This window comes from Neoarius graeffei, chromosome 1 (genome assembly GCF_027579695.1).
Source record: "Neoarius graeffei isolate fNeoGra1 chromosome 1, fNeoGra1.pri, whole genome shotgun sequence".
Lineage (NCBI taxonomy): Eukaryota > Metazoa > Chordata > Actinopteri > Siluriformes > Ariidae > Neoarius > Neoarius graeffei.
Genome location: NC_083569.1, coordinates 8,957,897 through 8,974,624, shown reverse-complemented (window position 1 = coordinate 8,974,624; position 16,728 = coordinate 8,957,897). Strand labels below are relative to the sequence as shown.

Below are 16,728 nucleotides of genomic sequence, written 5' to 3'. Positions count from 1 at the left end.
ATGTAGCTACTTGAGCGTAGATTATACCCTTGATTGCTAAAAGATAAAAGACTACAGATATACAAAGGAAACTGACCAAGTATCGCCTTGTATACAAAGAGGAGCCAATGCTTATGCCGTCTAATATGTAATGATGGCCAGCCTACTAGATTATAGAGGGCTGCCGCGTGACGTCACCGTACCGCGTGATTTTGTTAGGGCGCCATATTGGAAGACCTCAAGTACATACATACTCACAATACAAAACAAACTACGAGCGAGAGCGAAGTGATATTACAGCTGTTGTGAAGTGACACGATGGCTGATAATTCGGGTTATGTTGAGTACATTACCAGCTGCAGAAAGGGCACGGTATGTGGAGAAACTGGCTGTGATAGATGGGTTTGACCCATATGATAAGACTCGGGGCAAGGGAGAATGGAAACATAAGGATCTTTGAATTATTTGGACATGGGGAAAAACTATATTTAAAATCCAAAGAGGGATGGAGGGAGGAAAATTAAAACAAAAGAAAGAAATGAAATATCACATTTATGTTATATAAAATTAAGGATGTTTTTATTCAGTAAACATTTAAAAAAATGTTCTCCAACACTCTAGCCTAGTGACTTACCAGTAACAAAATGGTCTGAACATATTCTGTACTGCTGTAGACTTGAAGTATTCAGATCCGCTCTGCATAAAGCAGCTAAATCCTCTCTCTGTCTCCTGGCAGAAAGCTCCTTGGTTTGCTCCCCTTGTGTCTCAATCACAGCTGGTATTCTGTAGAAAGACTTCTTTTCACCTTTCCCATCAGCTTTGTTAGAACACCCTAACACAGCACAAAAGTTTACCATTGTAGGTTTTTGATGAATCAAGTGCCTCGTGGGTTCACATACCGCGCGCTAGAGGTCTGCGTGGGTCGGATTTTTCAGTCCCGCTCCCGCCCGCGCCCGCATTGTGCAGTCCCACTCCCGCCCGCGCCCGCAAAGAATTATGATTTTCAGTCCTGCTCCCGCACGCGCCCACAAAGAATTATGATTTTCAGTCCCGCCCGCGCCTGCCATATTTTGTCCCGCTCCCGCCCGCAAATCCCGCATGATGCAGACGTTCGCGTTATTTCTCAGGAAAGTTCTTGTCTTGACACAGCGTGATGGTGCCCCGACCCCTACTTTGAGTGGATTTGAGCATAAATATCTACAGCTCACGTTCACGTTTGTTATTATTTACCTTGTTTCTGAATTCAGCATGTAGTGTCTCTAATAATAATAATTAAGTCAAGCGATTAAAATATTTAATAGCGAATCGCACATTTGTCACATGAGAAACCATTGTAATTCTCTGATCAGCATAAAAAAGTGAATGGGCTTGCTTTGTACCAATGGGGTTTTGTTTTTTTTTTGTTTTTTTATTGCAGAGCTAGCAAGAGAACCATGAGTGAACAACTCTAATCAGAGAGACAGGTTACACAGTGACAGTAGGCTTGACTCAATGCTATCCCAGAAATCCTTCCTGTAATATGCAAATTTGGCCGCCTCTGATTGGACAGCCAAATTTGCATATTACAGGAAGGATTTCTGGGATAGCACTGAGTCAAGCCTACTGTCACTGTGTAACCTGTCTCTCTGATTAGAGTTGTAGACTAAAGCAGTAAATCACTTCACTCATGGTTCTCTTGCTAGCTGGGTGTGAACTGCAAGTCATTAGAGTGATCAAAGGATTTCCCGTTAGGGTGATCAGTGGTAAATTTAAGATGCCATTCCTCACTCAATCTGGCAATCTGAGACTCTCTGCAAATTTAGGCATCTTAAAATGTTTTTATTAATGCCAAATAAAATATCCAGCACAAATTATATATGATAGACATAAATTAATAATTTATAAATTTTATTTCAAACATGTTTTTAGTTAGCGGGACTGCAGCTTATCACCGCTCCCGCCCGTGCCGCATATGTGCGCTCCCGCCCGCGCCCCCATATGTGCACTTCCGGTCCCGCGCCGCACTGCTTTGCGGCGGGTCCCGCGGGACTCCCGCGGGAGTGCAGGGCTCTACTGCGCACTGCCGTTATTTCCCCCTAATCACGAGTTTGTTGGTCTTCCAATATGGCGCAGGGTTTGTTTCCTTCCGGTTTCGGCTGACGTCAGTGCAAGGGGTCTATACAGTACAGTGGTGTGTAGAGTGATTTTTACGAGATATAAATCTTAACGCGGAATGATAAACAGAATCTAAAGATTGTAAAAGTGCCTTAGTGGTGTTTCTATAAAAAATATCCCCGTAATCTAGAACAGGTAAAAATGTAGCTTCTACCAACTTTTCTTCTGGCAGACTGAGAGAAACAAGCACTATTGCGATAATAAAACCCCAATTTTAATCTTAGCTTGAAAAGCAATTGTTTTACATGGAGTTTAAAAGATAGATCCTCCTCCAACACACAGCCTAAATATTTGTAGGAGGAGACCAATTCTATGGATCTGCCCTGCAGCGTATAAAGAGTTGGTATAGAAGAAATATACTTCCGGCTCCTTGAAAAGATCATATATTTAGTTTTCTTATCATTTAATACCAATTTCAGTGATAAAAGATTGTGCTGAACCCTTACAAATGCTTCCTGCAGCTTTAAAATGCACCTGTCAATAGAGGATGCAGAACAATAAATTACAGTATCATCTGCATATAAGTGTATACTTGCATCAGATAAGTTATCACCAAGATTGTTAATATATAATGTAAATAGCAGTGAATAAATGAACTTTACTGAAATCTTTGAATCTAGTGCCCCCAAAATGCATTGTTGCTTTGGCGTTGTGTAAGCGCTGTAAGTCAAAATGCGTAGACGTTTGGTCACCTTGCATATCTTTAGTTTACTGCGACTGTTTACTCAGTCATTCAGATCGAGCTCCTTCTAGATCCTGTACATACTCTAGACCAGACAAGTGCCTTCAAAAAGTTTGAGTCAGTGGAGGGCGTTTTAGTGAGGTCTTTTTGGAATGCTGTGAGTTAAGTTCAGTGTTTTTTTTGTTTGTTTGTTTGTTTGCTTGGTTGTTTTTTTTGGTGCCTGATCTTGTAAACCCCTCATACACATGAATAGTCAGTGCCCCCAAAATGCACTGTTGCTTTGGCGTTGTGTAAGCACTGTAAGTCAAAATGCGTAGACTTTTTTTTTGGTGCCTGAGGTCCTGGGGAAGTGGAATCTTAAGAGATGTTTTAATGTTTGAATGTTGAAATGGGAAAAAAAAAACTTGTTGCAATGCTACACGTGTCGTCAGCTTGATTCAAGATAGTCTCTGGTCTCATATCTAGAGTATTTTACTAATTACAGGTCACAAAAGGAGAATCTTTTAAGCTAGCAATGCTTAGTTGTAGAATTTAACAATCCTAATATTAGTATATTTATCTTAAATTCAGTTTTTACTGCTAAGACTTTGTCATCCACTTTGGCTCAGGTGGATAAGGCGCCGTACCATAAATCCGGGGACCCGGGTTCGATTCCGACCCGAGGTCATTTCCCGATCCCTCCCCGTCTCTCTTTCCCGCTCATTTCCTGTCTCTACACTGTCCTATCCAATATAGGTGGAAAAAGCCCCCAAAAAAATGACTTGAATGGCTAAATGTAAGAAGTACAATCTTGTTATAAGAACTATTTTGAGTTAATCAGATCTCGCATAATAAGTTCCCCAATCTTATTTTGGAATTATTTCATCTAAAAACAGGTTAGATTTTTCATCTTACTTTAAGAAATCTTACCAAGTCAAATTTGACTAGTTCCATTGGCAGATTTTTTTCACCTGATTCAAGCAAATATGCTTTGTTTTAATCTTTTATTTCTTATTTTTGAAAGGCCATTTTTTGCAGTGTGAGGATGCTGAGAGTGGGGTGGGTTCCCCCCTCTGGCCGTTAGTAATTTATTTGCTTTATTATTTAACTCATTTCTTTATTTAACCCTTTAGACACATGCAACACGTATTCGTACGGCGTGCGAGCCGTCATCCAGTGTCTGCCAGCCTGGTTCCGCTTCGTGCAGTGCCTGAGGCGCTACAGAGACACGAAGCGTGCTTTCCCTCACTTGGTTAACGCCGGCAAATACTCCACCACCTTCTTTGTAGTGACTTTTGCAGCACTCTACAAGACGCACAAAAGTGAGTGGGTCTCAAGTTGTACAACACTAGCACACAGTGTGACGCTTTGTCACAGTCAGTAAGCTGAGTAATCGTGATAAATCATTGTGATTTTTTAAAAATGTTCTTATTATTACATTTTGACGAGTGACGTTTTGATCCGACGCTCTTCTTCAGAGGAAAACCCTTCCGATGCAAACATTTTCTTCTACCTGCTGATCGCCTGCTCAATAATTAACTCCTGTTACACGCTCATCTGGGACCTGAAGATGGACTGGGGTCTGTTCGACCGTAACGCTGGGGAGAACGCGCTTCTCCGCGAGGAGATCGTATACCCACAGAAAGTAAGCCGAACACTCATACTTTTTGTTATTTAGCTTGTTAATGTAACTGGAATAAATAAGGCAAAGCCTTTGGTGGCTGTAATCACACAAGAATTTTCGCTTCCTAAAAAGTACCTGTAGGTCATTATGGGATTGGTTTGATGTACTCTGGCACACCACAAGCAATACAGCTTATACAGTCAGAACTGGAGCCCCCCAGGGTTGTGTCCCAAGCCCCCTGCTGTACAGTTTTCTGACTACACTGTTGTGGTGGGCATGATCTCTGACAATAACGAGGAGATTAACCCTCTGGGGTCGAGAGCTTCACCAGCGAAGCCCGGCAGGTTTAGAACGAGTGGGTATATTTAGATAAATATCTTATTGATTTTTTTATCATAAACATATTGACACACTTTTTACACTTCCCTATGTGCTCACTGCCAAATAATATTATAGCTTTTAAATTACCTAAATTTAGATGAAACTCGTCACCTTCCTCAGTCACACCAGAGTCGGAGCGCTGAGCGCGCACTTACACATTCATAAAAGACTATTCACATGGTAATCACTTTCACGCTTTCGGTTTTGATTGGTTTCTCTTCCTCGGTGGGAACGCCCACCATAAACAGGATAAAATCTGTCAGCCATAGTTTAGGCTACCTGTTTTGGAGGTAAAACTTGTTGCAAAATGGCACACGGATTTTACGCGCTTCGGATGATTCAGGACAGCGATTCAATTAAATCTTGAGAGCTGCGACACTGATGATGAGCGGTGCCCCCCCCCCAATTTATTTATTTATTTTTTAAAAACTTCGACTCAATCCAGCCGACGATCAACTCGAGTAAGTGTAAATATTTCTTCTGATGAGCAGATCGGTTGATGTGTTCCAGAATTAAAAGTATTTTCCTCAAGCATAGTTAATTTTGCTCTGTTTTTTGAGTTTAGAAAATAAAATTTGGAGTGGGAGCAAAATTATAGGGTAATCATGTAACAGAGTTGGTTGTGGCTCTGAACGGAGTAAAACCGTACAAGGGTTAATTTCAAGACACACTGAATAGTCAAATTCCAGATAAATGAAGCTGTTGTAAATAGCAGTTTTAGAACTGTGTTGGAATGTGTGAGAAACATTTACCTTCCCCATCGTGACGAACCGTTTTGATCACTTGACCTGATGGGATTAAGAATTGGCAGTGGGAGGGATTTTCGCTCTTCTCATTGAATGGAATGGGATTTTTTACTCTTCTCAATGAATACCCCTCGTACTGCCAACCTTTTATCCCAAAACAATAGGATATAATTAACTGGCCATCAAAAAATTTGTCCAAATCAGTGGAGTAGATGTAAGTTTTTGTTCTTGATCTATTCCTAAGACTGTATGGAATCAATTTTGTGCCAAAATGTTCATACAATACTTTTGAAATATCAAACAAAAACGACAAATCAAAATACAAAAAAAAGGTCAGTTTTTTTAGACTGGCAAACAAATTATTTGTGTAATCGTGCAAAATATCAGTCTATTACTCTTCAGAAACCTTTTATTTTTGTTCCGCGTCTTTCTCAGTTTTGTTTGACGTAATTTATTTTGGTTGCGATTCCAGCTTTCTCGTTTGCGCTCCCTGACTTTTTGCTTGCAGTTTTGGCACAAACTTCATGTGTGGGTGGGCTGTCCAGGAATGCGTTCCCATTGAGTAACTTGTGTTTGACTGACAGCTACGCTCAGCCATTCCCTACTCGGATTCTGGCGGACTGTTTGACGAGTGACCGATCCATTGACGGTAAACAAGGATCGAGTGGACTTCAGTGGCGACTATGATATTGAATTAATTCAACAAAGTGCAAGTACGGGACAAATGTGTTGCAGTAGTGCACATTATGCAGGCGTGTTTAACGTTAGCAAGACAGCTATTATATTGGGTAGTGGAGCTCAGTCTAACATTTGACTTGCCACGAAACACCTGCATAATGTGCACTACTGCAACACATACAACACATTTGTCCCGTACTTACACTTTGTTGAATTAATTCAATATCATAGTCGCCACTGAAGTCCACTCGATCCTTGTTTACCGTCAGTGGATCGGTCACTCGTCAAACAGCCCGCCAGAATCCGAATAGGGAATGGCTGAGAGTAGCTGTCAGTCAAACACAAGTTAGCCAATGGGAACGCATTCCTGGACAGCCCACCCACACGGGAAGTTTGTGCCAAAACTGCAAGCAAAAAGTCAGGGAGCGCAAACGAGAAAGCTGGAATCGCAACCAAACAAAACTGAGAAAGCCGCGGAACAAAAATAAAAGGTTTCTGAAGAGTAATAGACTGATATTTTGCACGATTACACGAATAATTTGTTTGCCAGTCTAAAAAAAATTTACTTTTTTTTTTTGTATTTTGATTTGTCGTTTTTGTTTGATATTTCAAAAGTATTGTATGAACATTTTGGCACAAAATTGATTCCATAAGACTGAACAGAGTCGCCTCAAGTGATCAAAACGATTTGTCACAATGGGTAAGGTCATGTTTTTTTTTTTTTTCCACACGTTACAACACGGTTCTAAAACTGCTTTTTACAACAGCTTTGTTTATCCGTTATTTTTTTAAAAAGTACAATCATGACATACAGAGAGATTATTGTAGCTGAACTTGTGCCGAATACAAAAAGTCATCTGACTTTGAAAATACTGCTTAGATTTGTTGAAATTGACGACAAAATCAGAGCATGCCAGAAAATACCCTCAGACCCCAGAGGGTTAAAAGCCTGGAAAACTGGTTCGAGGACAACAGCCTCCTCCTGAACATCAGCAAGACAAAGGAGTTGATGATGGACTTCAGTATGAAGCAGGAGAGGAGCTACGGTACCACCCCAGTGGAAAGTGTGGACAGTTTCCAGTACCTTGGTGTCCACGTTACGCAGGATTTGTGAAGAAGATCTGTCAAAGTCTTTACCACCTTAGACGTTTAAGGAGTTTCTAACACTGACTGACTGGATTGGTGGCGCCAAGCCACACCGAGCTTCCTGACCTGCAGTTTGTCCACAGCAAGCAATGCTGGACCAAGGCCAGGAAGATAATAAAGGACCTTGAACTCTTCTCTCTGTTGCGGTCAGGGAAGCGCTTGCTTCTGCCCCCTGAAGGCCAACACTGAGAAACAGGAGGAGCGTCTTCCCAGAGGCCATTCAGACCCTCAACCAGGACAACACCCAGGACAAGTCCTTGGATTTGTTAGTTTGCACAACGTCCACTGCACATACCTCCACTTTATTCCACATATAGTCCATACGTTTTCTACCATCTATCCTTTTATAGTACGTCTTTCTTTTTCTACCGGTCTCTACATGAATTTGAATTCTTTGGCACAGTAGTGCAAAGAAGTTGAAACCACATTTTCTGCATCGTGTATTGAAAAAGCCTTTTTTTTTTTCCCCCTCAATAGAGTAACTTTTTCACCTTCTTTTACAACAGGCCTACTATTATTGTGCCATATTAGAAGATGTGATCTTGCGCTTTGCCTGGACCATTCCTCTGTCATTTGGGGTGCTGACTTCATACCCCTTTATTTCCGACATTTTGGCCACAGTTCTCGCACCACTGGAGGTCTTCAGGTGAGAAGCAATACTTATACGTATGACATCAGAGAGATTTTTTTGGTCGTAGGTCAAACAACCAGGGGAAAGAGAATATAACCGTAGTCGCATCTGTAGTACATGCCACGAAGAGCGAACTGGTTACATTACATTAGTGGCATTTAGCAGACGCTCTTATCCAGAGTGATATACAGCATACCCAGAGCAGCCTGGAGAGCACTTCAGCCATTCCTGCTGGTCCAGGGAACTGAACCGGTGACCTTCTAGTCCCAAAGCTGCTTCTCTAACCATTAGGCCATAGCTTGGTTAATGGTAGATCAGTGGGTTAATTAGCGTGCATGGATGACTGGTAATATTTCCAGAAGCAGGATGGCAGAAGTTTTGCCGAAACGCTGGCATGTGGTCAGCTTGCAGTTAGATCCATCAAGAGAAAACATCTCCTAGGGCGCAAAGATAATGTGCTACATTAGAAACTTTGTTGGAAAGCATTAATGATCGTGTGTGTATACCTGTTTGTTTATTTACTTTCATCTATATGAGAAATGCCTCCTACATTATTTGACATTATACTCACACGAAGATAAAGTTAAAGAACCTGGTTTTCAAGTATGTCACACAACGTCGCCTTTTTTTTTCTTTCTCTCTCTTTCCCTCCCTCCCCCGACCGTCATCACCAGACGCTTCGTGTGGAACTTCTTCCGTCTTGAGAACGAGCACCTGAACAACTGCGGTGAGTTCCGAGCGGTGCGAGACATCTCCGTGGCTCCGTTGAACGCCGACGATCAGACGCTGCTGGAGCAGATGATGGACCAGGAGGACGGCGTCAGGAACCGGCAGGGCAAGAAGAGCTGGAAGAGGAGCTACAGCATGTCGCTGAGACGACCTCGCCTCGCCTCGCAGTACGAGCACCTTTACATCACCGGTGTATACTAGTGCATCTCAAAAACTTAGAATATTGTGAAAAAGTTCAATATTTTCCATCAGTTATTTAAGAAAGTGAAAATGTTATATATTATAGACTCATTACACACAAACTAAAATGTTTCAAGCATTTTTCTATTTTAATTTTAATCAGTATGGCATACAGTACAAAAACATAAAAAAAAAAAAAATCTCAAAATATTAGAATATTTCATTTCGAGTTTGAGTAAAACAGTATGAACACAGTGTATCTCTCAGTCTAGTTCAGTACACACAACCACAATCATGGGGAAGACTGCTGACTTGACTGTTGTCCAGAAGATGATCACTGATGCCCTCCACAAGGAGGGTAAGCCACAAAAGGTCATTGCTGAAACGGGTGGCTGGAAAAGGTGCACAAGCAACAGGGATGGCCGCAGTCTTGAGATGATTGTCAAGAAAAGTTGATTCAAGAACTTGGGAGAGCTTCACAAGGAGTGGACTGAGGCTGGTGTCAGTGTATCAAGACCCATCACAAACAGACATCTTCAAGAAAGGGGATACGACTTTCGCATTCCTAATATCAAGCTACTCCTGAGCCAGAGACAATGTCAGAAGTGTCTTATCTGGGCTAAGCAGAGAAAGAAATGGACTGTTGTTCAGTGGTCCAAAGTCCTCTTTTCAGATGAAAGTACATTTTGCATTTAATTTGGAAATCACGGTTCTAGAGTCTGGAGGAAGAGTGGAGAGGCACAGAATCCAAGGTGTTTGAAGCCCAGTGTGAAGTTTCCACAGTCTGTGATGATTTGGGGTGCCATGTCATCTGCTGGTGTTGGTCCACTGTATTTTTTTTATCAAGTCCAAAGTCAACACAGCCGTCTACCAGGAGATTTTAGAGCACTTCATGCTTCCATCTGCTGACGAGCTTTTTGGAGATGCTGATTTCCTTTTCCAGCAGGACTTGGCACCTACCCACAGTGCCAAAACTACTACCAAATGGTTTGCTGACCATGATATTACTGTGTTTGATTGGCCAGCCAACTTGCCTGACCTGAACCCCGTAGAGAATCTATGGGGTATTGTCAAGAGGAAGATGAGAAACACCCGACCCAAAAATACAGATACGCTCAAGGCCACTATCAAAGCAGCCTGGGCTTCAATAACACCTCAACAGTGCCACAGACTGATCACCTCCATGCCACACCGCATTGATACAGTAATTCATGGTAAAGGAGCCCTAACCAAGTACTGAGTGTATAAATGAATATACTTTTCAGAAGTTGTACATTTCTGTATTGTACATTCTTTTTTTGATTGATCTTAGGGAATATTCTAATAATTTGAGATACTGGATTTCTGATTTTCATGAGCTATAAGCCATAATCATCAAAATTAAAACAAAAAAAGGCTTTAAATATTTTACTTTACATGTAATGAATATAGACTATATGAAAGTTTACCTTTTTGAATTAAATTATGAAAAAAAGGAACTTTTTCATGGTATTCTAATTTTTTGAGATGCACTAGTATATACACAAATACTAATAGGAAGAGTTTATTTTGATTTTATTTCATGTGGGCTGGAAATTGGCTCATAAAACAAACACGGGCTACATTCATTCACGTAATTTTATTACGCATTTACAGGGATTTATTATTGTTATTATCATTATTATTTGTATATGCTGATGAGGGTAAAGGTGGATGAAATTAGGCGACTGTTTATATTTTGGGAAGCCTTCAGGCTTAAGCCACCCCCGCTTCAGGTTTCGAGACGAATTTAGAGTGGAGCACTCAACAGAGATGATGATTGTCTTTTATTATTATTATTATACCCTGCTCCGAAGGAAGGGGGATATACTGGTTTACCTCTGTCCGTCCCTATTTCCGTCCATCCAAAACACCCTTTTTCTCCACAACCACAAATCATAGCCACTTGGTACCAAACTTCAGCTTGGGGTTCTATACCGTTTTCAGGTCTGTCGCGCATCGACTTCCTGTTTACCGACTGAATGCATTTACGAAACCTACAGTATAGCGTGGATTGACAATTTTCGTCACATTTGTGTCAGATAACGGAATCCAGGGACACATGTCGGCCCGGGAGCATTTTGAGTTATTGACAGATTCAGAAAGTACAGTTTCTAAGCTTTCCAGTGATGCCTTCCATGTGGAGATCTGACAATATTTGAAGAATGTGTGGCCTTTTGAAAGTGTATACCTCTTAAAACAGAAAAGGGAGAAAATCGCCCTCAAAGTTTTCCATCTCAGTTACTCTAGGTGCAGGGCGGGCACATAATGGTGCTCATTTGCATGACATTAAGGAAAGCCCTACCCCCTACTAGCTAGCACGATGCTATTTTCATGTAAACAAATCACCACGTCAATTTTCCTTCCATGCAAAGTATGCCCAACACAATTACAGTCGGAGGAAAATGTTTGTACACCCTTTGGAATTTTTTACATTTCTGCCTAAATTGGTCATAAAACATCATCTGAACTCTCCAGCAATCTTAAGAATGAACAAACAGTGTCTGCTTGAACTAAAACCACCCAAACATTTGCGTTTTATCATATTTTTATTGACCATAAGATGGAATTATTCACAGGATAGGGAGGCATAAGTAAGTACACTCTTTGATTTAGTAGCTGGTTGACCCTCCTCTGGCTGCAATAACTTCAACCAGACCTTTCCTGTAGTTGCAGACTAGACGGGCACAACGATCAGGAGAAATCTTGCACCATTCCTCTTTGCAAAACTGTTGCAATTCAGCAAGATTCCTGGGATGCCTGGAATGGATGGCTTTCTTGAGGTCATGCCACAACATCTCGATTGGATTGAGGTCGGGGCTTTGACTGGGCCATTCCAGAACATGAATTTTGTTCTTCTGAAACCATTCTAATGTCGACCTGCTTCTGTGTTTAGGGTCATTGTCCTGTTGCAGGACCCATCCTCTCTTGAGTTTCAACTTTTTGACAGATTGCCTCAGGTTTTTCTGCAAAATATCTTGATATACTTGAGAATTCATTTTCCCATTGATTATAGCCAGTTGTCCAGGCCCAGAGGCAGCAAAGCACCCCCACACCATGATGCTACCGCCGCCATACTTGACGGTGGGGATGAGGTTTTGCTGATGGTGTGCTGTACCGACTTTCCTCCACACATGATGTGGTGTGTTCCCCCCAAACAATTCAACTTTGGTTTCATCAGACCACAATATGTTTTTCCAGTGGCGCTGAGGAGCATCCAAATGCTTTTTCGCGAACTCCAAACGAGCAGAAATGTTCTTTCTGGACAGCAATGGCTTCCTCCGTGGCCTTCTCCCATGACTCCCATTCTTGTTCAGTGTCTTTCTTATAGTAGATGTGTCCACAGAGATGTCTGCATGTTTCAGTGATTTCCTCAAGTCTTCAGCGGACACTCTTGGATTCTTTTTTACCTCATTGATGATGACTCGCAGTGCCTTTGGAGTGATCTTCGCAGGGCGGCCACTCCTTGGCAGAGTAACAACTGTTCCAAATTGTCTCCATTTATACACAATTTTTCTAATTGTAGACACATGAACACCAAGGGTCTTAGAGATGGTTTTGTAACCCTTTTTAGCTTTATACAAATCAATTATTTTGTGTCTTAAGCCTTCAGACAGCTCCTTTGAGCGAGGCATGATGCACAGAACATGCCTCTCATCAAAACACACCTTTTAACTGGTTTTCCAGTGGGGTGGGTAGCTTACGACACACCTCAGTGATTGGACATCAGGTTGGCTCGCACCTGAGTCAAATTGTTTAATCATCTAATTAGCTCTTGGATGAGCCTTAGCTAAGGGTGTACTTACTTATGCCTCCCTATCCTGTCAATATTTCCATCTTATGGCCAATAAAAATATGATAACGTAATTGTTTGAGTGGTTTTAGTTCAAGCAGACACTGTTTGTTCATTCTTAAGATTGCTGGAGAGTTCAGGCGATGTTTTATGACCAATTTAGGCAGAAATGTAAAAAAATTCCAAAGGGTGTACAAACATTTTCCTCCGACTGTATGAAGTACAAAAATAAGTTCTAAAGTATACTTTAACGTTTTGTGGTTGAAAAATTACTCACACCATAAGAAAGAAAGATAGCACGATGATGACACAACTAACACAACGCTAGTTTCATGTAACCAAACCACAGCACTCTCCGTTACATGCAAAAATAACCACACAACCTTAGATTAATAAACTCACCCCATCAGAAAGAGAAACGTCGCCTTGCACACACCAATGCCTCCGATGGAATACGTAGTCCTAGAACACTTCCTTTTGGTTGCGTTTTTTTTTGCTAGAAATGGTTATCTCCGATGTAACTACCGTGTGTCTGTTTGCTTTGCGGTGTTTCAGCTCCTCTGCGTTCTGTTTAGCTTGCTCATTCCATAGTGAAATTACACGCCTGTATGCAGCAAAGTAGCCACGAGCTCAGCTCGTATCATACAGCTGATTCGCGAAAAAAAACCAACCCAAAAGACTTAAATCATCATGTGAATGGCCCATATGGTAATTTAGCCACACCCCCCAGCAGGCTACAGTCCTGACAAAAACGAGACAATTTGCAACAAAAAGTGTATGCTTTTCCAACAAAACAATCTATTATCTGAAATACTGATTGCATTCTTCAAGATCTCAACTTGCACATGATGGAAAAAAACGAAAATCACAAATTTAGAAAAAAAATGCTTCTTTTGCGATTATCTCGGATTCATTTCGGCCGACATGCGTCCCTGGATTCGGTGAGGTGTCACATTTTTCTCAGCAACTACAAATCACAACTGCTTGATATTTGGTACCGAGCTTCAGCTTGGGGTTCTATACCGTGTCTACCGTTTTCAGGTCTGTCGCACATCGGCTTTCTGTTTACTGACTGAATGTACTTACGAAACACATAGTGTGGCTTTTAATGCCATTTCAATGAGACAGTTTACCAGGATGCTATTTGAAATCCCTGGGGAGAGACACTGCTCTTTACTCACTTGTTTCAAGGTTAATTGTTTGTCGAAGTCAACATTCATAATAAGTCTTCGATTGCTTGCATTCTGCTATAAGCGAGCACGGGGGGAGGGGAGATACACTACCGTTCAAAAGTTTGGGGTCACTTTGAAATTTTCTTATTTTTGAAAGAAAAGCACTGTTCTTTTCAATGAAGATCACTTTAAACTAATCAGAAATCCACTCTATACATTGCTAATGTGGTAAATGACTATTCTAGCTGCAAATGTCTGGTTTTTGGTGCAATATCTACATAGGTGTATAGAGATCTTGCATGTGACGTCACAGCCGATCCAGATTGTAACAGGCGCCATCTTGTCGGTCAAACGCCATATTTCCGCCTTCTACTTCTGCTTCTACCTTTTCTTCTGGAAAACCTACTATTCTACTACAACGGCTACGGCTACAAGCTCTCCCTACCTGTGCACGTTTTGTGTGTATTTTTGCGTGTTGTTCGTCTGTATCGGACTTCAATATCCACTACAACCGTATGGACTTACTGGACATTGGTTTCCAGCAGAAAATGACGGTTTGTAGCGATTTCCATCGCATGCACAACATTCCGGACGAGATAGCGAGACCAGCGGGGTCTCCGTGGATTGTTATTGGAAGCAAAGCGAAGGAGGCAGTGTCAGGAGCGGAAGCAAAAGCGAGGCTGCAGGCAGAGCCGGCCTGTTGACTAAGCTCAGAAAACAGCCACTCAAATCTCCACTGCTAAGCCTCTATCTCTCCAACGCCAGATCCATGGTAAACAAGACGGACGATTTGGAATTACAGCTGGAATTACCTTATTCTATTCTATAATCGGCTGGTCAGTGCTATACTCAATACTTAAGTGACTTACCCGTCCAATGAGGATTGTTATTTTCTTGTTTACAAGATGCCACATCTGAGTCGCTGACAAATCCTGAATTTCTGTAAAGATAACTGTCCAGAGATTTATAAGCACGCAGTGCTTCACCACTGAACAGCGAGGGAAAGTTGATGAGGTAATTATACACGTCTGGGTATTCCACCTCTGGCAGTTCAATATCCACTGACACGGTCGTGAAAACTCCGTCCGGTAAGCCATAAGGGTCACTAATCTGTAGATCGTTTATTTTAGACATATATCTAGTTATCTGTTCATTAGAAAAATGAGCCGTGTAGTCCGTCGGTTGAAATTGATCCATTCTGTACACAAGTGCAGCAGTATTCAGCGGTGTTTTTTACCGACAAGATGGCGGCTGTGTACTTTCCGGTCACGTGACTGCAAGATCTCTATAGAGGCCCATTTCCAGCAACTCTCACTCCAGTGTTCTAATGGTACAATGTGTTTGCTCATTGCCTCAGAAGGCTAATGGATGATTAGAAAACCCTTGTACAATCATGTTAGCACAGCTGAAAACAGTTGAGCTCTTTCGAGAAGCTATAAAACTGACCTTCCTTTGAGCAGATTGAGTTTCTGGAGCATGACATTTGTGGGGTCGATTAAATGCTCAAAAAAATGTCTCGACTATATTTTCTATTCATTTTACAACTTATGGTGGTAAATAAAAGCGTGACTTTTCATGGAAAACACAAAATTGTCTGGGTGACCCCAAACTTTTGTACGTAAGCGAGCAGTCGATCTTGTTATTATCTGAAATCTCATGCCAACTGTTCTTTTCTACTCAGATCAAAAATGCGAGACACCAAAGTCCTGATCGAGGACACAGACGATGACACCTGACCTCCGCTCTCGACAGGGGCTGAGTCATACCCTTGAAATGGACCACGGTCTTTTCAGGGGCCCCAAGCCTTCCAAGACTCTCCAATCAGTCCATCACAAAGCTGCCTGTCTACACGCATCCAAACTCAAACCTGACACTTGATACACAAACCTGATTTCCTCACTAGCACAGGATCAGCCACTCGATTAGTTACTGTATTCTTCTCAGTTTCATCATTTATTGCCTTGATTCTTTTCAGAAACCAATCTCGTCACAAAAAAAAAAAACCTGTCAGATCTTGTGTAATTATATTCACGTACAACAGGGATCAAAAATAAGACTCTCCAGAAATGGACAATATTAAGACTCGGTGTGGTTAAACCCGACATGTCTGTGTATGTAGTGTTGTTCATGTAGCAGTCCCCTTAGATGTGTTAGTTACCATCTGTGGATACATTTTTTTTTTTACTTTTTAAGAATGTACTTTATTTATATGAAGGAAAGCTGCCTTGCTCAATTCAGTGAAAGTAGTGTTTTAGAGATGAAAAGGTGGCGTTGGATTCCATGATCTCTGCCCCAAAAACGGACCGTGATTGGTAGATGTGCTTCGAAACCCTCAGGTGGCTTTGATCAGATTATAATTCACACACCAGTAATGCAGGTGTGACTTAAAAAAAACAACCACTGAACTACGATTTAGCTAGCTAGCTGATATGTGATGTTCGATTAGTTTGTCTTTTTATTTTATTTTTAAGCATGATGCCAATGCAATCCGAACGAGTGCTGCTTCTTTAGGACCTGTGGGGGTTTTCGTCCCGCATGGTTTAGCTATATGGCTCATTCAAGAGCACGCCAAATGGGACATTCCGTGAGAGCTTTGTCATGATTCGAGCAGGGAGTTAAGGCCTGGACTTTACGTGAGCAGGTCTGCATTAGCAAAACGATAATCTGTAACGTGCTTTTCTTCTTGAGCATCTTTTTGAACTCGAGCTTACACTGAACATGAGCGCATATTTATTTTGTACAGCTATCCATCCCATTCCAGTGTGCATGCATTCCACATGAGCTGAGCTCTGTCCACTTTTATTTTATTTTATTGTTTTTAATGGATGTCTTCCAG

General features: G+C 41.5%; 1 protein-coding gene across 4 annotated transcripts in view; it reads left to right on the top strand.

Moving 5' to 3' along the window:
- Positions 1 to 16,289, top strand: part of xpr1b (xenotropic and polytropic retrovirus receptor 1b) — a 155,996-nt gene extending 139,707 nt beyond the window's left edge. For 3 of the 4 annotated variants that reach the window (XM_060929362.1, XM_060929353.1, XM_060929345.1), the window contains 5 exons: positions 3,928 to 4,116; positions 4,273 to 4,439; positions 7,876 to 8,015; positions 8,675 to 8,896; positions 15,574 to 16,289. In XM_060929362.1, the coding sequence (XP_060785345.1) occupies positions 3,928 to 4,116; positions 4,273 to 4,439; positions 7,876 to 8,015; positions 8,675 to 8,896; positions 15,574 to 15,628 (773 nt within the window). In that variant the 3' untranslated portion in view covers positions 15,629 to 16,289. Of the gene's footprint in view, positions 1 to 3,927; positions 4,117 to 4,272; positions 4,440 to 7,875; positions 8,016 to 8,674; positions 8,897 to 15,573 lie in introns of those variants that run through there. The other variant, XM_060929372.1, reaches the window with a different exon arrangement.
- The last annotated feature ends 439 nt before the right edge of the window (positions 16,290 to 16,728 follow it).